We start from the raw sequence: 26,721 nt of genomic DNA, 5'->3' as shown, positions 1-26,721 counted from the left end.
CGACACACACACAGAAACCTTCTTTAGAGTGTTGTATGTTACCGGGTACATAGCGTTTAATATTAGTAATAAGAGAAAATCTAGTGTCTGGCACAGAAGAGGCAATTCGGAGACTGGAGAGATGTCTCAGCGGTTACGTGTGCTTTGCTGCTTTTCTAGGTGACTTGAATTTGGTTCCCAGCTCCCTGCATCAGTCTGACAGCTCATAACCACCTGTCACTTCAAGAAATATGATGCCTTCTTCTGGCTCCCACAGGCACCTACCCACATACACAAACATTCATAAATAAAAATAGATGTTAAAGAAATAGCAATTCATTTCCCCATACACTTTTAAGCTAGGAAAATTAAAGTCAGATTATGATTATTATTCTTAGGAATAAGATAATGCAAAGGCAAAGTTTACGCAATATACATTAATTTTGAGTACTTTTGTAGGGGTGCATCATTGTATTTACTCTCTGGCTTTGAACTTCTGGCAGTCTGTCTGCCTTCTGAGGGCTTGGATTAGAGGTATGTGTCACCATACCTGGCTTTTTCTGAATATTTTTTGTTTTAAGTGAGTACAAACCAAACATGGTAGCAGACTCCTGTAACCCTTAGCTCAGGAGGCTAAGGCAAGAGGATTACAAGTGTAGTTCAGGTTGGCCTGGACTACACAGTGAGATAGTACAGTATCCAAATGAATGGATTTATGCTACTGCAGCTGTTAAGAATAAAATGAACTAGAATCTTAGGAGATTTGGGGTGTGGAGTCTACTCAGAGCTCATAGTTGAATCCAGCTCTTTTGGAGATTGTTTGGCCTATGGTTAGGCAGTTGGAGTATATATGTGTGTCTTAGGCTCCTGGGGGATGATAATTATTGGGCTTTGAAACTGTCTTGCAGGATGCACATGATGGGGAAGTCAATGCAGTACAGTTCAGTCCAGGTTCCCGGTTACTGGCCACTGGAGGCATGGACCGGAGGGTTAAACTTTGGGAAGCATTCGGAGGTAAGAGCCCAATATGTATGTTCTTATAAGGAAGCTCTGGTGACATCTGAGTGACTTTTTGCTTTATTTTGAATTATATTTTAATTTGTTTAATATATGAGTAGGGCTAATTGAGAGCACATGACTTGAAATTCATGCTCTTTGATTTTGAGACAGTCTCACTGTATTTGCAGTCTAGCCTGGAACTCATGGTTCTCTTGCTATGGCTTCTCTGTGGCAAAAATCCCATGTGCTTATTGTTGAAGACTTCTCTAGGCTCTAGAGTGGAGAGAAAGGTGTGAGTTACTGCTTTTGATGTTTGAGCAAGAGTAGTTTGTGAAACTTTTGAATGCTGGAAAGCATTGTGCCTGTCTTCCCTGAATTGCCGTTAGCAGAAAAGTGACTCATATAAACCCCTTATTCTGCTGAAACTGTGAGAATGTGAAGTTTTGCTCAGAGACTTATGTTAGGAAGATGGAAAAACTGAAGTGAGAAGCTAGAGCTCAACCATAAGGAAATACTGGCAGATGTGCTTTATAAAGATTGTATCCTAGCAGCAGAGCGCTTGCCTAACTGCTGACCAAACAACAGCACAGTTTCACTTTCTTTGATTACTAAAACACCTCTGAAGAGATTAGAAGGGTGGAAGTGGGGCTGGAGAGGTGGTGAAGGAGGAGTATGTACAGGAGGAAGGAGTTCATAGTAGGCTGTCTGAATTGATAGGACTATGGAGTCCAACAGGTTTTCAGGCCATAATGAAATGAAGATTTCCAAATCAGGAATTATGAAAATTTGGTGGTTAGTTTCACCGAGAACTAATGGAAAGACCTGCATGTGCTCCAAAGGATACCTTGGAAACATGCATATGACATTGCTGAATTTCCATTGTTTCGGGGCTCAGATTGCAGCAGAATGCCCTGTTTTCTGTTTATCTTGTCTGATTCTGCAGAACTACAGGAAAGCTCCTGTTTGCTGTCATTATTGACTTGCCTTGTATTTCACTGCCCCCTCTCTTTGATTTTTTTTTTTTAAATTGATTTTTATTGAGCTCTACATTTTTCTCTGTTCCCCTCCCTGCTTCTCTCTTCCCCCTCCAACCTTCCCTCAAGGTCCCCATGCTCCCAATTTACTCAGGAAATCTTGTCTTTTTCTACTTTCTACTTCCCGTGTAGATTAGATCTAAGTAAGTCTGTCTTAGTGTCCTCATTGTTGTCTAAGTTCTCTGGATTGTGGTTTGTAATCTGGCTTTCTTTACTTTATGTTTAAAAACCACCTATGAGTGAGTACATACGATAATTGTATTCTGTGTCTGGGTTACCTCACTCAAAATAATGTTTTCTAGCTCCTCCATTTTTCCTTTACTGCCCCTTTTTAATGTATTTAATGTAACTCTTAAATTTTTTATTTTACTTCATGCAGATAAATGTGAATTCAAGGGTTCCTTGACTGGCAGTAACGCGGGAATTACAAGCATTGAATTTGATAGTGCTGTAAGTACCTAATTTTAGATTGTTGTTTGGTTCGTTGGTTGTTTTTTAAGATAGGGTCTCTACATAGTCCTGGCTGTCCTAGAACTCATTATATAGACCAGACTGGCCTACCTCTGCCTCCAAAGTGTGACCACCATGCTTGGACAATTTTTATTTTTTTGAAAAATAATTTGAGGTATTTGATTTTTGAAATTAAAAACAAAAACGACATGGGAAGCAGAGTCAGGTGCATCTTCGTGAGTTTGAGGCCAACCTGGTCAGGACAGCTAAGACTACACAGAGAAAGACTGTCTTAAAAATAAAAAAAAAAGGAAAGGAAAAAAACAAAACCACAAGACTTCCTGTTCTCTGCAATTTGAAATCCAGTTCACACTGGGGAGGGTTAGAAGTAGATTAGAGATCGACCAACTCTCACCACTTTGATCTGTTTCAGAGCCCGATTGCTTTGTTTACATACATGTCCCTTGGGGTCAGGATGGTGTCTTCTCAAGGAATTTCCCTCTAAAAGACCCAGGCCAGCAAGGTGGCTCAACAGGTAAAGGCACTTTCTGCCAAGCCTGACAATTTGTTAGATCCCTGGGACCTCTGTGGTGGAAATAGAGAACTTACTCTTCAAAGTTTTTCTCTGACCTACACGCACTGACATACACACACTAAAACAAACAAACAAATATATGTTTTTGTTTTGTTTTGTTTTGTTTTGTTTTGGAGACAGGGTTTCTCTGTGTAGCCCTGACTGTCCTGGAACTCACTCTGTAGACTAGGCTGGCCTTGAACTCACAGAGATCCACCTGCCTCTGCCTCCTGAGTGTTGGGTTTAAAGGCATGTGCCTCTGCTGCCTAGCTTAAATTTTTAAGAGAATGGCAGGAAAGCATGGTATTAAGGTATTAATACCATGGTATTAAGCATGGTATTAAGGTAACGTAATACCTCTGGAGTGGCTTAGGAAACAAAGTAAGCCATTTGAGGCAGACCTTGAGGTCAAATGCAAAAGGTAGACATTACAATACAGGCGTTGCTGACAGAGGAAGCAGAGAGAAGAGCTGAAACAGGACTGGTCTAGTAGCTGGTGAATAATGGTAGCATCCCTATTGCTATGTGATGGGCCTTTCTCTTCTTTTCTGATAGCCTTATCTCAAAGGATGGGCACTGGCTAGGAGTGAATCATCTTCACGCCTCAAGCAATGGTGCATTGATATTGGGGGAAAATTAGGAAATAGGAGTGGTTAGTTGTGTGTGGGTCAGAATATATATGATGTCAAAATCTTAAATAACTACAAAGCCATTCTGAGAGTCCTGAGAGGTTTCTTGGCAACTTTGGAGATCAAACCCAGGTACCTGGACATGCTGTACAAGTGCCTTACTATTGAGCGAAATCTTGGTTCCTGAGAGGTTTGAAAAAACAAATTCAGAAAAAAGAGGCGGTGTCTGAAATGGCCCACAAAAGCCCAGTAGGACTGAAGCAGGGGAACTCCAGAGGAAGGAACAAAACTAATGTGGAAGATGGACACACTGGGTAGGAGATGAGTAGGAGGCTTTCTGGTTTGCTCAGTATTGTAAGGAAGTCCTGTTTATTGTTGAGGGCATTGGTGAAGGGAAAAAGTGGGTGGGCGAGGCTGAGCTCTTCTTTGAGCCTGAGATGTCTGCTATACTCATGTAAGGTCAAGTGAACCTGGGAAGAAGGACTTAGCTTAAAGACGAGGCGGGGGTAGTTGCCAACTCATTGGCAATGTAGGTTGGTCTAGCTTAGAAGTGAAGTTGAAAGCATCTAAATTACTTCTTGGACTTGCTGACTGGGGAATTTGTACTATTTGAACTGAATTTTGCTCAGAGTTTTTCTTTTTATTCTTGTAGGGAGCTTACCTCTTAGCAGCTTCAAATGATTTTGCAAGTCGAATCTGGACTGTGGATGATTATCGATTAAGGGTAAGACCCAGTTTGAGAAAGCTAGCATAATCTTCCAATTGCATGTGTCGATCAATGTATGGAATACAAAAAAATTTGACAGATGTTTATAAATACAAAATTTGTTTTGTTTTTTGAGACAGGTTTTTTCTATATAGCTCTGGCTTGGAACTCTCTCTATAGACCAGACTGGCCTTGAACTCAGAGTTCCATCCGCCTCTGCCTCCTGAGTGTTGGAATTAAAGGCACGTGCACCACTGCCCAGCTTGAAATTATTATTCATGCTCTATTCTGGGAAAATATGTTTCTCCTTTGCACCCTGTCAGCATATTTGCTACCAGACCCTCACATTTCCGTGATAGTCTCAGTTTTGTGATCTGAAGAACCAGGTATATTTTGTATTCTATTTTAGTTTAAATTGTCAAAATATGACACCAGCATGTAAATTGAGATGGGTTTCTCTGTGTAATAGCCCTGACTATCCTTGAACTAGCTTTGTAGACTAGGCTGGCCTTGAACATAGAGCTAAGCCTGTCTCTGCCTCCTGAGTGCTGGGATTAAAGGCATGTGCCTCCACACCTGGTTTATCAATTGTGCTTTATAAGAGCCCTAAGCCCCAAAAGTTACCTCATAGTTGAAAATAGGATTATGGAAATATATGGATATGCTTAAGGGAGAGCTTAACCAGGTGGTAAAGCTAGGAAACAGGAGCTTCCTCTTGGGAATCAGCATTTGAGCCCAGTGTGATATCCAGGACAGCAGTCAGAACTTGGCGCTTCTGAGAGCTGGGAAATGGAGAGCAGTTTTCACATGAACTTGTGGAAGGTAACACAGAAGGCACTTGGCATTGGTGGGCGTTTTAAGTTTGACATAGTTGCGTTTGTGTCAGCTCACACAAAGAATGGCACTGTGTTTAAATGAATGTGTGAGCTCTACAGGCGTCTTTACAGTTATCTTGGTGGTCTGATTGAATGGTACAGAGATGAAGCTTGAAGATTCTTTAGAAGCAGACTAACTTAGCACTTTAGTTTTTCATTTTCCTGAAAGAACTTTGTCGGCAGGACCTGAGGGTAATAATTTATGGTTCTCAGTTGAAGGAGAATGTAGGTGGAGGCCTCTTGTTTGTTCCCGGCTGCCCAGACCACGAAATCATCACACAGAAACTGTATTAATTAAATCACTGCTTGGCCAATCACTTACGCGTATTTCTGGCTTACTCTTATATCTTAAATTAACCCATTTCTGTTAATCTGTGTATTGCCGGGTAAGATTCCAACTCTTCTGTCTCTGGTGGAAGCTACATGGCTTCTCTTTTACTGTGCTTACTTCTCCCTATATATCTCTTCCAGCCTGGCTAAATTCTGTTAAGCTATTGGCCTAAAGCAGCTTCTTTATTAACCAATAAAAGCAACACATATACAGAAGGACTTCCCACACCAGGAGAAGTCAGTTTCTGAACATGCAAAACATGAGCCCAAAATACAGCAGATACATACTGTGAGTGGTGAAGAGTCAGCCTTGTGTTTTCTGAAGGAGGACTGCTGCAGCTCATGTCTGCGCACGCTCCATTCCCCATTTCCAGTGGATGCTTCACAGCTTTGCCTCCTAAACGTGGGAAAGGCGCCTGCCGGTGCTGCTGAGTGCGCAATGACCAACCCTCTGGTCAGCTGTCGTTTGTTTGAACTGTTCATCTTTTGGAAGTTTTGTTTTGTTTTTTAGTTGTGTGCATGTACCTGTATCTATGTGTGTATGTCTATGGAGCCTAGAAGTATCACAGGAAGTTGTGAGCCACCAGTGCACAAAGGTATGCATACATACACCTTTTTTTTTTAAATTGGAATTTTCCTACATAACCTTGACTGGCATGGAACTTGTATGAACCAGGTTGTATTCTGCTTTGCAGCAATCCTCCTGCCTCTTCCTCCTTGGTGCTTTGGCACTATGCCCAGCTCTGTTCATCTTTTGTTGGGCATTTAAGATTGAGTGAATTCTTCAAGGAGTTAGTTTGCTTAAAGAGAAAGCATTTCTTTGTGTTGGATGCAGTGCCAAGTTATGCCTGTTTTATATATTTCTATTTAATTATCTGAGAGCTCAGATGAGGGAGGTAGATGAGACAGTTCAGATAGGCAGTGAAAGGTCACACAGTTAAATATTATGGTTAGAATTTGAATTGAGACCTATGCTTCTAGGCTGAGATGAAATAGTGCTAGCCAGCTGTGAAAGATGGATCTGCAGGTTTCTTTATACTGGGCCCTGGGAGGAAAAAAGAGGAATCTCTTGAAGCATCGTGACAGAGGGTGGTGTTTTTGTCATTGGTAAAGGGAAATTATAGATGGGTGGGGATCGTCCTCCTGAAGTATGGCGAGGAGACTGGAGAAATAGAGAAATAGGAGATGGAGATGAGAGTCGGGATTGTTTCCAGCTCACTGGGCTGGGGCACAGAGGCCCAGTCGCTGGCCCACACATGTGGATGAGTTGAGTAATGGTGACATCATACTTGGGTTGCAGCATCATTTGATAGACTAGCTTTGATAGATAGCTTTGAGAGCTGTGGCCTGCTTGTAGCTCTGTCTTGTCACTAGGTAAATGGAAGATGTGGAGGCCTTTTTTTTCTATGACTTTTCTGTTTTTGAAGAACTCAGGCAGCTCCTACTAGGCTTAGGAAATGAGAAAACTGTTAGCGTTTATTCTGTGGGGTAAGGAGGTATGTGTGCTGTGGCATTGTGTAGAGGAGAACTTGTAGGTTCTTTCTACCGTATGGAGCCTGTGCTGACTTTCTTACTGGACCAGAGCATTCTTTTCTTTATTAGAAACAAAATATTAATGAACCTTTTGAACTTGGGGGTGGAGGGATGACACTTATAAAAAATGATTCTAGTCAGGCGTGGTTGTACATATCTTTAATCCAGTACAGTCTGGTCGGTGTAGTAAACAGCCAAGGTTACATGGTGAGCCCCTGTCTTTGTTTAAAAAAACAAAAAATGACCCCTGGGAAGCCAGAGATAGCTCAGCAAATACAGTGCTTAACCATATAATCCTGATGATTTGAGTTTGATCCCTGGGACCTTGTAAAGGAAGGCAAGAACTGTCCCCACTTGGTATTTATACACATAATTAATAATAATAATAAAGAGAGCCGCAGGAGTTGAATTCCAAAGTACTCTTGCAAAGAAAGACCAGCGTTTCATTCACAACTAGCTGTAGCATCAGCCGTAGGGGATCCAGTGTCTCAACTCCCGGAAATTGCAATGGTGTGCACAAAGAAAAGCAAACCTTTAAAAATAAGTAAAAATAAAAAGCCAGGCATGTTAGCACATGCCTTTAATCCCAGCTCTCAGAAAGTAGCCTTGTCTACATAGTAAGTCCTTGCCTCAAAAGCAAAAACAAAACTCTACCTTGAAAAGAGGTCAATGATGAATAGTAAAAGGTCTGACTTCCGAGGTCGCCTACCAGCTTCCTCCATCCCCAGCTGCTGCCTGTTACCCATCATGCTCTAGTAGTGCTGTCATGGGAAAACCAGTAGCTGACAAGCAGTGATGTCTCCATTCTGTGTTCCCTGACAAGCTCAGAGAAGACACTGGTTGGCATCCAACACCTTAGTCTCAAAGGGATTTGATTGTTGGGAGTTCTGGTATCCTTGGCTATGATCTGACGTTTTAAGCTGAGACCTCTTATTTTAAATGCCCCACGGCTTCTAATTGTGTGTATGGAATTCTGGTGTTTATTTTTGTAAATTATGCCTACAGTGGATCTGTCTGTTCTCACTTTAAGTGAGAACGCTTTCAGTGGTACTGAATAAACTCTTCCTGTCTTTGATAATTTGAGCCAGACTTGATGATACACCTATTAATCCCAGCACTAGAGGAATGGAGGCCAGAGGTTGTAAAAGCATTCTCCATTTGCATTCTGTTTCCTCTCTTTATTATATTTCAAGGAGTTATGGAGTTTGGTGCTGTGATTGGGTGGGGTTTGTATTTATCTTTAGTAGGAGATCCCCACCCCCTTCCAGTGCTGGATCTAGAACCTCATATGTGCTAGACAAGTGTTCTGCCGCTGCGCTTTACCCCCTAGGCTTACCCAGGCAGATTGTGCGTCTACAGATTCCAGCAGTCCAAGTTCTGGGAATACGTATGCAACACCATACCACCTGCCTTTCTCTTCGTGAACTTGATCCCTGTGTTATTCAGCTTTCTGTCACTGTTGTGAGAGACCTAAGTAAGACAGGACACAACGCCTGGCATCAACATCTCAAACTCAGGTTTTAGAAGTTTAGCCCATGGTTGCTTGGGCCTATGGTGTCACAGTACATTGTGTGACTGAGGAACCTGTTTGCCTTGTGAGAATTAAAGAGAAAAACAGGAAGCGTCCAGGGGCCCCCAGTCTTTTGGAGAAGTGTGTGCCCAATGTGTTATCTTCCCTCCCCCTGGACCACAGATTATAGAGACCAGGCCTCAGCACATCATTCTTTGGGGAGGAGCATGTATCCAATGTGTTATCTTCCCTCCCGCTGGACCACAGACTATAGAGACCAGGCCTCAGCAAATCAGTTCTTTGGGGCTGTTCAAGATCACACCAAAGCAATGCCTCATCTCTAGGCAGCACCAGAAATCATTTCTGGAAGATTCTGAAAGCTACTCAGGTCAGAAATGTGGCTGCCTAGTTGAAAGTGCTTCAGATGAAGCATGCAGCTTCTTTGAGACTGAGTCGGTAAAGCTATTCTCCATATGCCATATTTCTTTACCCTTTTTTTTCTGATTTCTTTAAGGGTGTCTGGTGGGATTTCAGAGCCTTTTGAGACTGGTTCTGGAGCTCCTCTGGGAGGGCAGCATGTCATCCCAAAGCTCACCCTAGCTGTGTCCTCTCTCCTAGCACACACTCACAGGCCACAGTGGGAAAGTGCTCTCTGCCAAGTTCCTGCTGGACAATGCTCGGATAGTCTCAGGAAGTCATGACCGGACCCTCAAACTCTGGGATCTACGCAGCAAAGTCTGTGAGGAAATTCAGTCTCTCTCTCTCTCTCTCTCTCTCTCTCTCTCTGTGTGTGTGTGTGTGTATAGATACTAGTAGTGAGGTGATGCTCCCACATCCAAGCTTGCATTTTGTGTAATCAGTCTGAACCCCAGGTTTATTTCAGTCTGAGGGATACTGGAGTAGTAAGGGTTGTTTCTGCTTGGTGTCATTTCAGTTCGTAGTTTGGGGGCTCAGTAGTCAAGACTGTAACCATATTGTGTGTGTATGTATGTATGTGTATATATATATATATATAAAACCACATGGTTGCCTTTGTGATGATGATTGGTTTTCTTTCAGGCATAAAGACAGTGTTTGCAGGATCCAGCTGCAATGACATTGTTTGCACTGAGCAATGTGTAATGAGTGGACATTTTGACAAGAAAATTCGTTTCTGGGATATACGGTATGACGCCCAAGAGCTTAGTGGGGGGAGTACATATAAAGATTTGTGAGCATGCTTTGTTTGGGGGGGGTGTTCTCATACTCCAGGGCTGGACACCTGCGTCTAAGCTGTGCTATTTTTCTTTATACAAAATAGTCTTCTGGATCCAGCCATCATTTATTGTACATGCACTATGTACCAGATGCTCTGCCAGCTGTGAGATAAGCAGAGATGAGAAGATTTCTACCTTTAGGCAAATTAAGATGAAATTTAATTTCTGTCTTCTGTGAAGACAACACAAGGCAGTGAATATTTTGCTGTAGTGGAGACAGGCTTTTTTTCCATGGTCATGGGAATTAATCTGGAGAAGCAAATGGACTTTATATGACAGAAAACCATCAAAAGGCATGCCCAGCTAGAACAGCCTGGTGTGGTTGGCATGTAGCAAGCAGAGGGCATACGCCAATGAGATAGTGAGGTGAGTAGGGAATCAGTCGTCCACTGGCTTTGTAAGCCACTCCGAATGTCTTGATGTTTGAATTGTGGCTGATAACAAAAAAAGTGATGACTGACTCTGTAAAAGTCTGCTCAGTGATTTGTTCATCTTCAGAGAGTAGGTTAGGGCACATTGAAAGCTAAGTATCGATAATGACCTGAATTCATGGCAGAAGGGCATAGGCAGGGGCATGCTGGGAGGTTCCTGTTGCTGGGCAAGGTGAGGAGGAGGAGGAGGAGGAGGAGGAGGTCTGTCAGGACCAAAAGAGGTCCAGTGAATGGAAGCAGGAAGATGGTGGTGGCTGATAACTGGACTGAAGAGGGAGGCAGGCCACAGTTCAAGTAGGGGGTTCGTGAGTGTGGAGAAAGGGGTAAGGATGTATGGCTCTGGATGGGCTTCGAAATGTGAGTGCCCTCGAGGATACTGTAAAGCTTGTGACTCCCTAGATCCTACCTCAAGCTGTATTTTTAATCCTTTTTTTCCCTCCAAACCTGAAGTTCAAACTTAAAACATGGAATTTTAAAATTTCACCAGACATTGCAAGTCACCTGGCTAATGGCAAGACAAACCCCTGCTAAGACAGCAAATCAGTTCATTGAACACTTTCAACAAAACCTTTGGAAGTGTCCCCATTGGGTCCTGTCTACTGGTGGCCTGTTAGCTTACTTCTGTGGGTTGAATATGTAGGAGAATTTGGGGAAGCAGCAGCAGAGGATACACAGTGACATTGTGCCCTGGGCTCATCCAGTTCCATGTCTGAAGTAGCCACGGTGAAACTTCCTGAGCATGACAGGACCTGTGGGCTCTGCAGATCCACCAGAGCAGCTTGTACGCCAGCCTTGTGTCAAAGCTGAAAGTAACACCCTTGAAATTGTCCTGGTCTGCGCTTAGGGCAGATGAGTGTAGGACACATGTTTATCATGCACATGAGGCCTCAGATTCGGTCCACAAAGCAGTAAGAAAAAGCAGTGCTCCAGTTTGCTCTTGCCTATCAGGAGTTGTGGTTGGTAATTGTCCTGCTATACTAAAAACAAGCACAAAAATTCCTGACCAACTCCACAGTTCTAGGACCCAGCATTCCTGTAGGCTCTTTTGTTGGGAGAGTTGTGTGAGCAGTGGTGAGGTCAGGGACATGCTTACTGCCCTGAGGACTGTTGGATCTAGCTGGCAGCATTTTTTGCTCAGTGACATAACATCCTAGTCAAGTTGGATGTGGCCCGCTGGCCTTAGTCTCAGGCTTCTTTCTCCTTTAGATCAGAGAGTGTGGTTCGAGAAATGGAACTGTTGGGGAAGATCACTGCTCTGGACTTAAACCCCGAGAGAACTGAGCTCCTGAGCTGTTCCCGTGATGACCTGCTGAAAGTCATTGACCTCCGGACAAATACTGTCAAGCAGACGTTCAGGTACTGGCCCTGGGCCCTGGGCCTGCCATGCCCTGCTTCTGCCCTGCTGGGTGAGTGCTAGCTGATCTGTCTGCTTTTTGTTTCAGTGCACCTGGCTTCAAATGTGGCTCTGACTGGACCCGAGTTGTCTTCAGGTTAGTAGCCGTTACCTACTTCCTGCTTGGTTTATCTCAGGTTTAACCTGGGCACTTTTCCTTAAGGGAAATGATCCTTAAAGTACTTAAAGGAGAAAGTGGTTTCCTTTAAGGGAAGTAAATGCCTTTCAGAACTTTCCGGAGTGAGTCAGGGGGTCACTGGGGATCCTGCTAGAATCTTTTTTTTTTTTTATGGTGTTCCTTCTGTGATTGTGAGCATGGTTGACTGGTGATTGGTTCTGAGTGAGCTGCCACGTCTCCCTTTCCACCTACCTACTTCCCAGACTTGGGCACAATTTCAGGGAACACTGGAAAGGCTTGACCTCCCTGGGGTGGAACAGTACAGTCTGTTTGGGGGTAACACTTCAAGGTGATCCAGTGTCCCTCTTCTCATTCTGCCTTTTGTGTGCCATACTTTCCTCAAGTGCATTCTGGCTCTCATAATAGGGAAAAGTGTATTTCATGTGGTGTGTGGTTCCTTAGCTTATGCACACATGCAGAGACCAGAGGAAGACGTCTTGTGTCCTGCTCTACTATTTCACCCTCTTCCCTCCAGTTTTTCACTGAACCTAGAGTAAAGCTGACTGCCTACAAGCCCCAGAAATCCTTCTCTTCCCACAACAGTTCAGGGGTTACAGGTACAAACATGCACACACACATTTTTTTAACTTGGGTTTTGGAGATTCAAACTTTGATCCTCATGTTACAGCAAACACTCTGGACACATTAGGCCACCTTCCCAGCCTATGTCTCAGCATTTCATGGTTCTCCTGCCTCCCCTTACTAAACCATGCAACAAGTTTGTTCATGGGCAGAAACCGTAAGCTGTTCAGAGGTTAGCTTTAGGCTTTCCTGTGTGTTGCTTGAGTCTGGTAGGGAGGGAGGGAGGGATGGACGGACAGGGAACCTCAAGATACAGCATGGCACTGCTCTTCAGCAGCCAGATGGTTGAAAAACAAAGGGCACACATTTGCTGCCATCTCATGACTAGCACCTGACCTTCGTCTGTGAGCACAGGAGTGAAGTCAAAATTCTGTAGCTTTTGCTCTCTCGTTGTCTTCTCTAGCCCTGATGGCGGTTATGTGACAGCAGGCTCAGCCGAGGGGTCTCTGTATGTCTGGAGTGTGCTCACAGGGAAAGTGGAGAAGGTTCTTTCAAAACAACACAGGTAAGATGAACCCCATCAGTGCGTGTACTTGGGCCCACATCTCAAGCGGAGCTGTGATTTCATCCCTGGGGTTATGAGTATTTGGTTGGGTGTGAACCTCTGAGCTTCTTGATTCTTGAGGGCAGTTCGCTCTCATTTGCGGGGCTGGCTGACCAAGGTTAGTGGGGTCAGGCATCACCACTCAACAGTATAGCAGACCACAGTGACTGAGATGCAGCGTGTGGAACCATTGATTGGTGGCTACACTGGTCAGAGTAGCTCCGTACTTCATCCTTTCCTCCTCTATCCCTTCTCCCTTTCTCCTTGGCTCTAACATTTGTCAGTAATTCCACAGGTTCCAAACACATTTTTACATCCTCCCTTACCTTCTACCAGATTAGTAGCTCCTGGGCTTCTTGTTACTTACTCTGTAACCAAAGCTACCTGCCAACTAGAACATGGGCCCCACATTCCTGTGAGTTGGTGGCCCCTGCTGATGACCTTGCAGGGTTTGCAGCTTTGTAGTTTGTTGTTCCCCTGCTTCTCTCAGTGCTGTTCTTGGGGTGAGCCAGATAAGGCCTGGTTGCTGAAGGAGACATCTTTCTAGTCCAGTGCTGCATGCTGGGATAGTGCAGCTTTCTTAGCATAAGTTCCCGCTGTGGGTGGGTGTGCCAGTATTCCCCGCATGCCTGGGCCTGGTGTCTGGCTGACCGAAATCTCTTCTGCTCCATCCTTAAAGCTCCTCCATAAATGCGGTGGCCTGGGCACCCTCGGGCTTGCATGTTGTCAGCGTGGACAAAGGAAGCAAAGCTGTGTTGTGGGCACAACCTTGATGCACCCCCTCAGGAACAGCGCGGGACTCCCACAGCATCCTGTCTTGGGGGGTGATGTGTCCTCCCAGAGAAGAGCTGGAACCATGTGGTGCCGCGGCTTTCCTGAGAACTTTGACTAAGGTCTCTAGTGGCCTAGAAGAACCAACACTGAACCACACTGACTCTGCAAGTGCCTGGCAGAGGCTTGGATTCTTGTCTGCGTTTGGGTGGGAAACACTACTAACTCTGACCTTCCATACCTCACGGGGAGCACAGGGTCCCTGCTGGGTCTCCCCACTGGACACAGTGCCAAGGACAGCCCCACACACTGGGCATTGGGTCCCCTGTGCTTTTCCTGTCTTTCCAAAGTCTGTCGTGGCCTGATGCACGGCCCCTTTCTGGGGTTGCTTACCCAGGGGACTCACTGAAGGCATTGGGTCAGTGGAAACCAAATGCAGGGCCTGTCCTCATGTGACAAAGGATAGATGGAGCTGTTTGTTTGCAGGGCTGGTGGTGAGACCACATCTCAGCTGGCCCTCAGAATGCCTGGCTCCCTTCCTGCCAACATTTCCACATAGTTTTATGTGTATGTGTGTGTCAGAGAGAGTGTGAGCGCACGGGATGGAAAGGACTTGTGCCAACCTTTCCCTGTCAGCTATAGATTTGCAGCAGAGGGTGGCTGAGTGCTCACCTGCACGTTTTTGCTGAAGTCAGAAGTGGTGAGTTCAGCCACTGCCTGTGCCTACAGTGACCTTAGTGTTCGGTACAAGAAGCCTGTGTAGGAACTGGCTACGATGAAGACTAGGAAAGCATATGTCTGTTGCTCACCTGCACACGGTCTGAGCTCTGTCTGTGGCTGAGGCACCGTGTGTCACATTTACTTTGCACTTTATTTCTGGCCTCCACACTGGTTCTCTGGACAGGAGGGGTGCTAGAGCTAGGAAAGAGGGACACACAGTCTTTCTTCGACATCTTCCCTGCTTGCAGCTTACCCCTTGGTTTGCTGCCAGAGAGCTTGTGCTGATGGAAGTTGAAGTTCGCTGGCCAGGGCACATCTTTTATTTATTTAATTATGTGTCCCAACAGAACTTGATTGTAAATAAAGATAAAAATTGTGTTATACTTTTCAAAATCCTTGCATCTTGTTTGTTTTTGTTTCTTCTTTTATTTCCTTAAGAAGGGGAAAAGGAACTGATTTTTTGATACTTAGTCCTTTTGGAGGTAAGGACTTGGTTTGTGTGTAGCCTGGACCAGATTTAAACTCTGAGATCCTCTTGCCTCACAGTGGATGGGATAAGAAGGTTATACAACTTTGTCCAGATAACAATGTTTTCCTGGTGTTTTGGTCATTTTCAGCATATTGTCACCCCCATAAATTTCTACTCCTGTGAACACCAGCACTCAGCTTTGTGTCCTGTGCAAGTCTGAACACTGGGAAAGTGTCGCGGATCCCCACTCCCCCTGGGTGTTGCCGTGGACTGGCATCCTGCCTCCACTGGAGAGGAATGAGTTGGAGTCGCAGAAATTGTGCTTGACTGTTCACCAGCCTTGGGAGAGGGGGGCTCGGCCAGACATCAGCTGTCCTTGAAAGGGATAGCGTCTCATGAGCATCACAGTCACTTCAGGGCACCCTGGCTTTGAACTTGAAGCAGAACTGCTCTTGACTTAATTCACCCCCTCCCCAGTATCTCTAGTCCCTTTTTACTGCAAGCTCTGAGCAGTAAGAGTGTCTTGTTCACCCGAGGTCTGCACCTTCCTCTGCCTGCAGGTGGAGTCCTTGCACCAGTGTGGTTTCTAGTCTTTACATGATGTGGTTTTGTTTTCAGGTGTTTTTCATGCAGCCTCCAGAAAGAGCAGACTGACTTCCTCCTATGACCTGTTCAGTCTGTATAATGTTTCTTGAGGATATTTTTAACTAGCAAGTTTATATTCACCAGGTCATTTCCCAGTGCAGTATTTGCAAATCAGGTTAGAGGCTTGATTCTCCAGTACGCTCTGGGTACACTGCTCCCTTCACACACACACAGACACACCGTAGGGTCTCACCATGTAGCCATGACTGGCCTGGAACTCACAGAGATCCTCCTACCTCTGGAGTGCTGGGATTAAAGGGGTGTGCCACCTTTCTGATACCTTTTTATGCTTTATAGCATACAACCTAGACACTGGGCAACGAGATTTTGTGGACATATCGTAGTAAATGCATGAGGTGGACATACCGTAGTAAATGCATGAGGGAGAGGATCAGGGCAGCCCAGTTCCCAAGGATCGTTTCCCTGGGAAACAAGATTGCCATGATTCAAGTGCACAGAACAGCCATGTCTTCACGTCTGTTCGCCTAGCTGGGGTTTGGTCAGTCTCGCATTTTGAAGCATGAAGTTTACATTCCAGCCTGTGTGGAACAGATTTGAGTAGCATCGACATGCCAGACTTTTTACTTCTGCTTTCTTTAACCACCATTTCAGTTTCCATCAGGTGTCCTGAGGAGTAATTGAATGAGTTTAGTTCTCAAATTTAGTCATCTGAGTATATTTGATTTTATTTTAGAACTGGGAGGAAATTTCACAGCTGAGTTCTGACCGCTGCTACTCTAGGTTCATGGGGGGAGGGGCATGCAAAATGAGTCAGCTATGATGTCATCTGTTTCCTATTTCAGTAAATGTCATACAGTATATACCAATTTTCATCCATCAGCTTATATCTCACATGAATGAAGGACCACCAAACTTGAGTAGGTTTCTATAGAAGCACTTGGGTATGTGCCGGCGAAAGGCCACACTGATCTGTTGGCTGCCTTGCTACAGCAGACTGCTGCTCTGACCTCACACAGTGTTTTAAAGTGAACAGTTTTGTGATGCTGTCTAGATTTACACTGTATAGCCACCAACGCATAATGCTAACCAACAAAGGCGCTGGTTGTCTTTCAAGTTAAGATCTCTAAGTAGGGCTGGAGAGAAGCAGCCACATGGTGGCTCACAACCATCTGTAATGAGATCTGGTGCCCTCTTCTGGCACGTTGGCACACATGCAACCAGAACATTACATACATAATAAATAAGATCTCTAAGTAACAGATCAATACAAAGAAAAATGGACACTTCTTGAGTGGAGACCACTGCAGAAAATCACAACTAGTTAAAACACAGAGTTGTGGGCTGCCCAGTCCCAGTGGATACCTCTAGAAAACACACCCCAGGGAGAGTTGCTGAAGAGGGGCAACCAGAGGAGCTTGCTGTGAGACTGTTTCTTAGTAACATCAGAAGCTATACCCCTAAACTCTCACCAATATGACCACCCAGATGTGAAAAGCTGAAGAGGACACCAGCAATGGGAGCAAAGCTCACGAGGCCTCAACCTTACACCATGCTAGGCAACTGAGTTAGGCTGGGAGTGGGAGAGGTGGTCCTCCCAGGAAGAGCACACCAGCTGGTGGTCCAGCTAGGAAAAGATGTACAAGTAACATGACAAGTTTGCACAGATGTCAAGTTCACAGGCCCTGGACTCCATGAGTGGGGGAAGTGGTTTCACTGTTCTGGAGACCCCATTGTCACTGGGGTTCAGTGGGCAGTGCAGAGCCTACGGAAGCATGCACGCAGGCATATATCAGCCTCCAGTGGACAAGGAAAAGAGGAAAGCTGATGGAGTCCTGTCTAACCCTACACTGATCATTTTTTCAAGAGACTTGACTACACATTCTACAGGTTTCTTCACACACACCCTCCCCACAAAATGGTCAGGCAGTGATGTTACCTTATCCAAATGGAGAAGAAGTAACAGGGAGGCTGAAAGGCGTTCTCAGGGACACGAATTCATCAATGAACTATGGAACCCAGGGTTTCCATCTGGAGCTACCCACATCCCACTGCACAAACCTGGGGCATTGGATCCCAGAGTGGTGAAGGGATTCCAGTGCCCTTGGGAAGTAAGCAGGCTTATGCTCATCACAGAGAAACTTGCCTGTGGGAGAAAGATTAACTGAAGCAATGGGGAGAAGTAGAAACACCAGTTTCATACCAACAGCCTTCCCACGACTAAGCTGTAGTGTCGCGTGCCCGTAAGTCTAGCATTTGGAAGGTTGAGGCAGGAGATTCCAGAGTTCAAGACTACTCCAGACTGAATCATGAGATAAAAAAATGGGTATTAGTGATTTCCCAACCTTGGAGACATTCAACAACTTAGTAATATTGCACAGGAGATCCAAATAAGGGCTGGGATGTGGACCAAGGGCTTGTTTTTGTCTGCAAAGTCTTACTACCTTGAGAGTTTGTGAACTACAATTAGGCTTAAATACTATTAGCTAGCCTTCTGTTCTATAGAGGATTCGCTAATGTAGGAGTTGGAGTGATAGCTTAAATTCTTTTTCCTTTTTGTTTTTGTGTTTTGAGACAGTTTCTCTGTGTAACAGCCCTGATTGTTCTGGAACTAGCTATGAAGACCAGGCTGGCCTTGAACTCACAGAGATCCGCCTGCCTCTGCCTCCCAAGTGTTGGGATTAAAGGCATGAGCCACCACCGCCTGATCTTTAAATCTTCCTCAGTATTTTATTTTATGTGTTTGAGTGTTTTGCCTGTGTGCATGTCTGTACACCACTTAAATGCCTGGTACCTCTGAAGGCTAGAAAAGGGTGCCAGATCCCTGGAACTAGAGTTACAGCTGTGAACCTCTGTGTGGCCTGTGTGCTCTTAACCACTGACCCATCACTCAGCCCCAGCTGATGGCCTTTAAGAGCTCCTGCCCCCTGACACTCTTCAGAAATGGCAGCAACTTCAGAGGTCATTGTGTTCGTTCCATAAACCTTGGCAATGAGGTCACGCCATTTTCACTTGTGTTTGATGATTAGCACAGTGCCTGTTTTCCTCCAGCGAGTGCCCTCAGGACAGCAAGCTAACTGCAAAGTCCATAAGCCTCTTGGCTGACTGTCCCCATAGCGCTACCCCTCCCCCATGAACCCTGACTGCCCTTAGTGTTTAGAGTTGAAACACAAGGCTTGGAGCATCATCTCCCTGTGGGTGACTCCAGAAAACGGTGTCCTATATGAACAGGATTTCCTGAACTGGGAAGTCAGGCCAGTCAACTTTAAGAAGAAATCTAGAGGAAAGGTTCAAAGGGCTGGCTGTGTGTTTGTGTCTGTGTGTGTGTACACCTATGGAGGGTGTTAGATAGCCTGAAGCTGGAGTTAAAAGTAGTGAGCAAAGGTGTGTGTGTGTACACCTGTGAAGGGTATTAGATCCCCTGGAATTGGAGTTGTTTGTGAGACACCCAGTGTGGGTAGTTTCTCTGATAGAGTAGCAAGTGCTTTAACTTTGAGCCATTCCAGAGCCTCCCCTCGCTTTTTTCTTTTTCTCATGTGTATCCTGGATTGTCCTTGAATTTAAGATCTCCTGCTTCAGCCTCCAGCATGCTGGGATTAATAACATGAGGCATCATAGCCCACTTTGGAGTCACCTATAAGCAAGGACTTATCCCTGAGTGCCACCACACTCCGCTTGTTTTACAGGGTGGATATTTCTGTCCTTTTGCTCAGGAACCATCATCAGAAACATTTATGGGCTTGCATGCGCACACAGCAAGCGTTGCTGGTCTTGCCCACTGGGTGGGGTTTTTTATGCTGCTTCCAACTGTTCCCTGGACTCTGCTGTTTCACAGTGCAGTTCTGGAATGCACAGCTAGAGACAGGCAGATCTGCCCTTGCCCAGGGCTGGGCGGTCTGTGTAAGGCTTGACAGAAGTGGGTGCTAGTGTCCCTAGGCATTACACCGAGGGTAGACAAGTCACGCTGCTTCTAAAGCCTGTCCTGTAAAGACGGGAAGGGGAGTCACACTGAAATGTTGAGAACCTCGAAATCAGAATAAGAGAGTCTGGAATACTTGGTTTTTAGGAACAAGAATGCCCTTTCGGTCACTTATTTCTCCATCAAGAAGAGAAAAATCACAGACCAGATATTAAAATAGACATTTTCAAACCAAGATGGTGCCGAAAATGAAGAAGGAAGCTCCTGCCCCTCCTGAAGTCAAAAGTGAAGGCCTTGAAAGGCAAGAAGGCAATGCTGAAAGGTGCCCACAGTCTCAAAAAGATCTGCATGTCTCCTACCTTGTGGTGACCCAAAACCCTGTGGCTCCAGAGACAGCCCAAATACCCTCCAAAAGCATGCCCAGGAAAAACAAGCTTGCTATGCCACCAACGAATTGCCCCCTGACCGCCAAGTCAACCATGAAGAAAATAGAAGAGGACAATGCGCATGTGTTCGTGTGGATGTCAAGGTCAATGAACACCAGATCAAACAGGCTGTGACGAAACTATGGCATGATGTGGCCAAAGTGTACACCCTACTAAGGCCTGATGATGAGAAGAAGACGTGTGTTCAGTTAGCTCCTGATTAGGACACTCTGGATGTTGCCAGCCAAACTGGAATCATCTAAACTGAGTCCACCTGGCTTATTCGAAATACTTTTTTTTTGTACCATAAAAAAAAAACCCCAACATTTCTACATAGAAGTGTGTAGAGGTTTCTCTAGTGTGTATGGATCCAAGGCTTCTGACTGGATCCCCAGTGAACACACACACAAAGTTATAGTAGGTCAGTGACTAAGATGTGCTCATCTATACCCTTCTTGTGGCCTGCTACCCATGAAGCAATGGGAGGATACAGGATTCCACGAGTAAACAACATGCAGTCAGGCAGGGCCAGAGACTCCTGGCCACTTTTCTTCCCTTTGAGTTTGTGGGGCTTTTTGATTTTTGGATTTTTAGCTTTTAATTATCCATTGTTGTGTGTATACATGGTGTGTGTACATGGGTATGCACACGGGACAGCTTATATGGAAGTCAGAGGACAACTTTATAGAGTCAGCTCTCTCCTCCCGTTTCCATGTGGGTTCCGGGGATTGAACTCATGTCTTTAGGACTTTGTGGCAAGTGTATGCCCACTGAATCATCTTGCTGGCTCTAGCTTTGGAGTGGAGTTATGTGAGGGGAGGTTAGTGAGGGGATCGCTGATTAGATCACACTGGCTTTGAACTTGTGGAAATCCTCCCATCAGCCTCTCAAGTGCTAGAGTTACAGACATGCATCATCATGTCAGGCACTATTTTATTATTATTTATTAATTAAATTTATTCATTTATTTTACATCCTGACCCAAATTTCCCCACCCTCCTCTCCTCCCATTCCCTTCACCAACCTCTTCCATGCCCCTCCCCAAATCCACCTCTTTGTTTCGTATTTGAAAAAAAAAATAGATTTTTCAAAACTGTTGTTGTCTGAGTGTTTTGCCTGCATGTATGTATGTATTTTTATATTTTATTTTATTTTTTGATTTTTCGAGACAGGGTTTCACCGTAGCTTTTTGGTTCCTGTCCTGGAACTAGCTCTTCTAGACCAGGCTGGCCTCGAACTCACAGAGATCCGCCTGCCTCTGCCTCCCTAGTGCTGGGATTAAAACACCACCGCCCGGCTTGTATTTTTATATTTTAAAGGGAGAAGTTAAGAGAATGCCCTGAGGGGCTGCAGATGGCCCGGTGGTTAAGAACACTGGATGCTCTTTCAGAGAACCTGGGTTCGATTCTCAGCACCCACATGGCAGTTCACAGCTGTCTGTAACTCCAAGATCTGACTCCCTCACACCAACATATATGCGGTCAAAACACCAATGCACATCAAATAAAATAAACTAAAAAAAAAAAAAAAAAAGAGAGAGAGAGTCTCCTGGATTTCTAGCCTATTTTTGTTGTTGTTGTTGGTTTTGCTTTTGAGACAGGCTCTTACTCTATAGCCCTGGCTGGCTTGGAACTCACTACCTCAGGCTACCTCAGAGATCTGCCTGCCTCTGCCTTATGAGCAGTGGGATTAAGTGTATGTGTCACCATGCCTGACTTATAACCTATTTTAATGCTTATTTATTTATTTATTTATTTATTTATTTATTTTATGTGTCTGAATGTTTTGTGCACAGGTATGTGTAGGTGTGTGCCATGTCCGTGCCTGGTGCTGGTAGAGATCAGAAGAAAATGTTGGGTCCCCTGAAATAAGTTAGAGGGGACTGTAAGCCCCCATGTGGGTATTCGGAACTGAACTCAAGTCCTTCTGCAAGAGCAGTCAATGCTCTTAACTTCTGAGACATCTCTCTAGCCCCCATTTTTGGTTTCTAATAATGGTTCATACTTGTCCTCCTGCATGTGCCAAAACACATGCAGAGATCAGAGCCCTGCTTTGGAGAGCAGATTCTTCCCCTGCCAGGGATTGAACTCAGGTCATCATCAGGTTTGCATAGCAAGCACCTCAAACCACTGAGATATCTGCCGGCCTCTATTCTAGCAATTCTCATCTCAGCCATTTTCACATTTCCCCAGTTCATCCAAAATGTCTGTGCACCCGACTTATGCAATTGAGTATCCAATCCGGGGCCACACATTACACATGGATGTTGAGTCCTTAACTGCATTTTAATTGAACACATCTCTCTTTTGGTCATAAGTAGGATCTAAAGAGTTCATGGATTCAGGCTAACTCAAGGTGATACCTCACATGCAGTTGGGACAGAGATCCATGTACATCACCTTGTACTAAAGGGACCTCTTTCCCCTACATTACCCGATTGCTTAAAGACCAATGACTAGTCCTAGAGTTTCAAGATGTAAGGTTTACTATCATTCAGGTATGGTGAAGCCAAAAGATGAGGATGTAACTCTACCATAAAGAAACTTGTCACTTCAAACACTTCAAAACCACAGAGAAACCCCGTCTCAAAAAACCAAAAAAAAAAAAAAAAGAAAAGAAACTTGTCACTTGCATGCCACACTACGCAGAACCACACTGCGGAATGCTAAGGTTGACCAGGGAGTGAGAGGAAACCATGGCAATATCTTTTTGCCGTTTCCATGGAAATGACAAGAAGACCAGCTGCATAGGATCTGGAGAATAGGAGATGCTGTGATTAGGGCAGATCAGGGCCTGAAATATAACATCCTTGGTAAAAGGGTTGGGGTCTGAGGAAGCATGAAGGTATAGGATTATACTGCTAGCCCTCCAGGTAAGACAGGAGGATCAGGAGTTCAAGGACAACCCGAATTAGATGAGAGACCCTATGTCAGAAAAATGAAGCCAAAAAGTGGGGGGTTAGGAATATGTTCTGGGTTAGAAGCACTAGGAAGCCAGGATTTGTACTGTATCTCTCTAGAAGAAGAGCAATCTCTCCAAGGCCTGCCATGTTCCAGCTGCAGAAACTAGTCAGGGTTGGTGGCACACACCTATATACTCGAGAGGCTAGAGCAAGAGGATTGCCATGAATTCCAGGCCAGGGGGAAAGGAAAAACCTAAAAAATAGGATTTACAATTGCATTTTGTTGGATAATGTTTTCTTTTATCATTCCTTCTACATTTGTTAGCTGGCATTCCGATGTTTAAAGAAAAAAGTTGGACCAGGTGGTGGTGGTGCACACCTTTATTCCCAGCACTTGGGCAGGCAGAGGTAGGCAGAACTCTGTGAGTTAAAGGCCAGCCTGGTCCACAGAGTGAGTTCCAGGACAGACTCCAAAGCTACACAGAGAAAGTCTGTCTCAAAAAATAAAACAAAGAAAAATGTCGGGACAAACTAGAGAGATAGCTCAGTCATTAGGAACACTGATTGCTTTTGCAGAGGATCCAGGTTTGATTCCCAGCATCCATGTGGAGACTCACAACTGTAACTCTGATTCTAGGGGATTCTGCACCCTTTTCTGTCCTCTGAAAGTACATGTGAGACACAGACGTGCATCACAGCACACACATACATATAAAAGAAATAATTTTTAAAAGACAATGTCGGGGCTGGAGACATGGCTTAGTTAGCTCATGGGAAGGACCTGGGTTCAGTTCCCAGGACCCAGGTGGTGGTTCACAACCATCTCTAATTCCAATCCTAGGGGACTGGGCACCCTCTTCAGGTCTAGGCAAGCACTAGGCAAGTACATGATGTGCATATATGCAGACAACACACTCATAACGAAAGTAAAAATACATCTCTGAAAACTTGTACCAGGTGTGGTGGTGCTCACCTGTAATTCCAGAACCCAGGAGGCAGAGGCAGATAGACTCTGAGTTCAAGGCCAGCCCGGTCTTATGAGAGTTCTAGACTGGCCAGAGTGATATAGTGAGACCTGTCTCAAAATAAGAAAAAAAAAATGTTTGCACTCAAGCGTCTGAGATAGAAGGAGTATGAATTGTAAGCCAACCCAAGGGACGTAAACATGACCCTATCTCAAATAATACAAATAACTATAAGGTTTTGCACTTGGAAATGAAAAGATCCGTGAGTTTTAAGTTAAAACTAAATAAACAAAGGAGAGCTTATAGGGGACAGGGAATGAACTAAAATGAAGCAGAGAGACAGATATGTGAAAATCTTATCATCGGATCCATCACCATGGTAACTACTTCACTGACTCATGACTGTCACTGCTGCAGTCCAGGAACTTGACTTGCTCAGAGTAGGGAGTCCCAGGTACACCTTTGGTTGTGCGTGCTGGGGGCTGAGGAGGAGCAGCAGCAACAACAAGAAACGGGAAGGGGAAAGACAGGTTTACAGAAATCAAGGGAGGCCAGTAGATCGGACAGTGGCTGGTGGGCAGAATGCTGAGAAATAAGGCAGGTACTATCCAGGAGGGATTGAAAGCCACCGGACTGGGGGACAGATACTGACACCCCGGTATCACAACAAGCCTTCTGTGGCTACTGTTTTATTTCTAGAGTGAAACCCATTATACAGATGAGGTAGTGTCCAGAGCTTTCCAGATTTTCATTCCTTGAGGGTTTGGGGGAGTATAGATTCACACATCCATACTCAAAGTGAGGGAAACGCCAAGTCATGGGCACTCTGCCTTGCAGGCTGGAGTCTAATAAGGAAGAGGAGCCACCCGTAAGGGTGAATGGTAACTGTCCTGGTGCCTGGGAGGACGTCCTTTGAGGACATGACATCTGGTCAAACTTGGAAGGATCCAGGTAGAGGGACTCACGCATATCTACATGCAAGAGCGACAGGAACTCCCCCCAGAAGGGGAATTGATGGGTCAGGGCTAAGATAGTCAACATCGGGTGTGGAGAAGGGTCTGGAAAGTAGAGATGGGTGCCCATCAGATGTGGGCTCGTTACTGCCCAGAGGAGCCTGGGTGGTGTGTGAACCCATACTAGACATGTAAAGATGTAGGAAGACAGAGGCCAAATAGGACTCTTGATGTGGAGTGAAGAAGAGGGACACGTGCAGCTCAGCCCTGGGTTGACCTTCTTCCTTGACCTTTTCCTTCACGTAATCCCTTGATGCCTGCTGAGCTTAATCATGTCTGTCACTCGAAATCCCCCTTCCTGATGATGTTGAGGAGTAAAGGGATAAGCTGTCTATTTCCAGAACCCAAAGAGGTTTAGGATTAAAAATAAATAAGTAGCTCTTAATTAGCTGTTCCTCCCGCTGCACCTTCCTCAGGCCAGCTGGATGGCTCGTGCGTCTTTGGGATCCTCTTGAAGACTGGAGCTCCCAAGCTAATGCTGAGAACTGCTGAAATAGCCAATCTGCCACCTCACTAATCCACTCTCCTCCCTGCTCTTCAAATCTGATTTGGCTCTTAGACACTGAGACCTCAGTGCTGGGCATCCCCACAGAGCCCTACAAATTCACCCACGTGGCAGCCAGGGGCCTCACCCTTGCCCTGTGGGGTCACCTGGAGGGACTTCACCAGTTGCCTCAGAGCAGAGGCTGACTGCTCACCATCTGGAAACGCAGGGACACTCTCCTGACCTCCCTGGCCATCCCTGCTGGTGACAAGTCACAAGGTAAGTGAGAGCCAAACCCAAGCATCCTCAGAAACCTGGGGACCCAGGGAGCAACAAGGACAGACATGCTTCTGCAAGGCAAAATGCTGGCGGTTGCTACCTCTGACCCACAGAACTTTGCTTAGAAAAGAAACTTGGAGGGCATTTAATCCTAGACCATGAGATGGCCTGACTATCTGCCAGACAGAGGAGAGGGAACAAATATGTTGGAACTGTGGGGTTCTCATACGCCCCTGACAATTGCATTTGAGGAGCAGTCCTGTTGGGGCGTGTTTCGGAGATATTTTCTGTATGCTTACCATAAGGCACAGAAAAGCCAGGTGTGATAATCCACTAGGCAGGAGGATTGCCAGTTTGAGGCCAACCTGGCCCACATAATGAGACAAGAGGAGGAGGAGGGAGAAGAAGAAGAGAGAAGAAAGGGTCTAATCACGAGAAAGTTTTCTTTGTTTGAGACAGAATCTTAACTATGTAACCCTGGCTGCCCTGGAACTCGCTATGTAGACCAGGCTAGCCTCAGATTCTCTGCAACCTAGCTCTGTCTCTCGAGTGCTGAGATGATAGATAGGTAGGAGTCACCACACCTGGCATGACAGCGTTTCAGATGTAACCCAACAACTACATGACACCGATATTTAATCCAAAAAAGCAAAGCTTCATTAGAATCAAGCTGGTGAGGCTTACTGGAATGTTTGAAGCTTACCAGGACATACACTGGGCCAGGCGAGGTGGCACGTTCCTTTAATCCAAGCACTCCGGAGGCAGAGGGAGATGAATCTCTATGATTTTGAGGCCAGCCTGATCTACAGAGTGAGTTTCAGGCCAACCCTGGGCTATGCAGTGAGACCCAGTTTCAAGGGAGGAAGTACTGGTGCTGGAGAAATGGCGCAGAGGTTGTGAGTGCTTGCTGCTCTTCCAGAAGACGTGAGTTTGGCTCCCGGCACCCAGGTTGGGAGGTTACAGCTCTAGCTCCGAGGGATCCGACACCCTCTTCTGGTCTCTGCAGGCATCTGTACATATGTGGCACACATACACATAAATAAAAATGAAATAAATAAAAATTTTTAAAGGCATGCCACAGTGAAGTCCAACCAATCAGCTACTTTGATCAAACTTGGATGCTGGAGCTCATGGGGGGCAGGGAATATCCAAGGAAGGAAGTCTCAGG

The 26,721-nt window shown here is 45.3% G+C and overlaps 1 protein-coding gene and 1 non-coding gene across 5 annotated transcripts in view; both read left to right on the top strand.

Moving 5' to 3' along the window:
• The window catches only part of Atg16l1 (autophagy related 16 like 1), a 35,528-nt gene extending 20,656 nt beyond the window's left edge, over positions 1–14,872 (top strand). For all 4 annotated transcript variants that reach the window (XM_057755941.1, XM_057755931.1, XM_057755924.1 and 1 more), the window contains 9 exons: positions 888–993; positions 2,392–2,462; positions 4,318–4,389; positions 9,238–9,358; positions 9,679–9,784; positions 11,513–11,662; positions 11,749–11,796; positions 12,863–12,964; positions 13,683–14,872. In XM_057755941.1, coding sequence (XP_057611924.1) covers positions 888–993; positions 2,392–2,462; positions 4,318–4,389; positions 9,238–9,358; positions 9,679–9,784; positions 11,513–11,662; positions 11,749–11,796; positions 12,863–12,964; positions 13,683–13,776 — 870 coding nt within the window. In that variant the 3' untranslated portion in view covers positions 13,777–14,872. The remainder of the gene's footprint in view (positions 1–887; positions 994–2,391; positions 2,463–4,317; positions 4,390–9,237; positions 9,359–9,678; positions 9,785–11,512; positions 11,663–11,748; positions 11,797–12,862; positions 12,965–13,682) is intronic.
• LOC130870601 (small Cajal body-specific RNA 6) lies at positions 7,774–8,037 on the top strand. Its single transcript, XR_009056745.1, has one exon. It is a non-coding gene; the product is annotated as a small Cajal body-specific RNA 6 (non-coding RNA).
• Positions 14,873–26,721: the final 11,849 nt, after the last annotated feature.

Source organism: Chionomys nivalis, chromosome 2, assembly GCF_950005125.1.
Source record: "Chionomys nivalis chromosome 2, mChiNiv1.1, whole genome shotgun sequence".
In the NCBI taxonomy this organism is placed as follows: domain Eukaryota; kingdom Metazoa; phylum Chordata; class Mammalia; order Rodentia; family Cricetidae; genus Chionomys; species Chionomys nivalis.
Note: the sequence above shows the minus strand (reverse complement) of the source record. Positions and strands in the feature narration are given on the sequence as shown.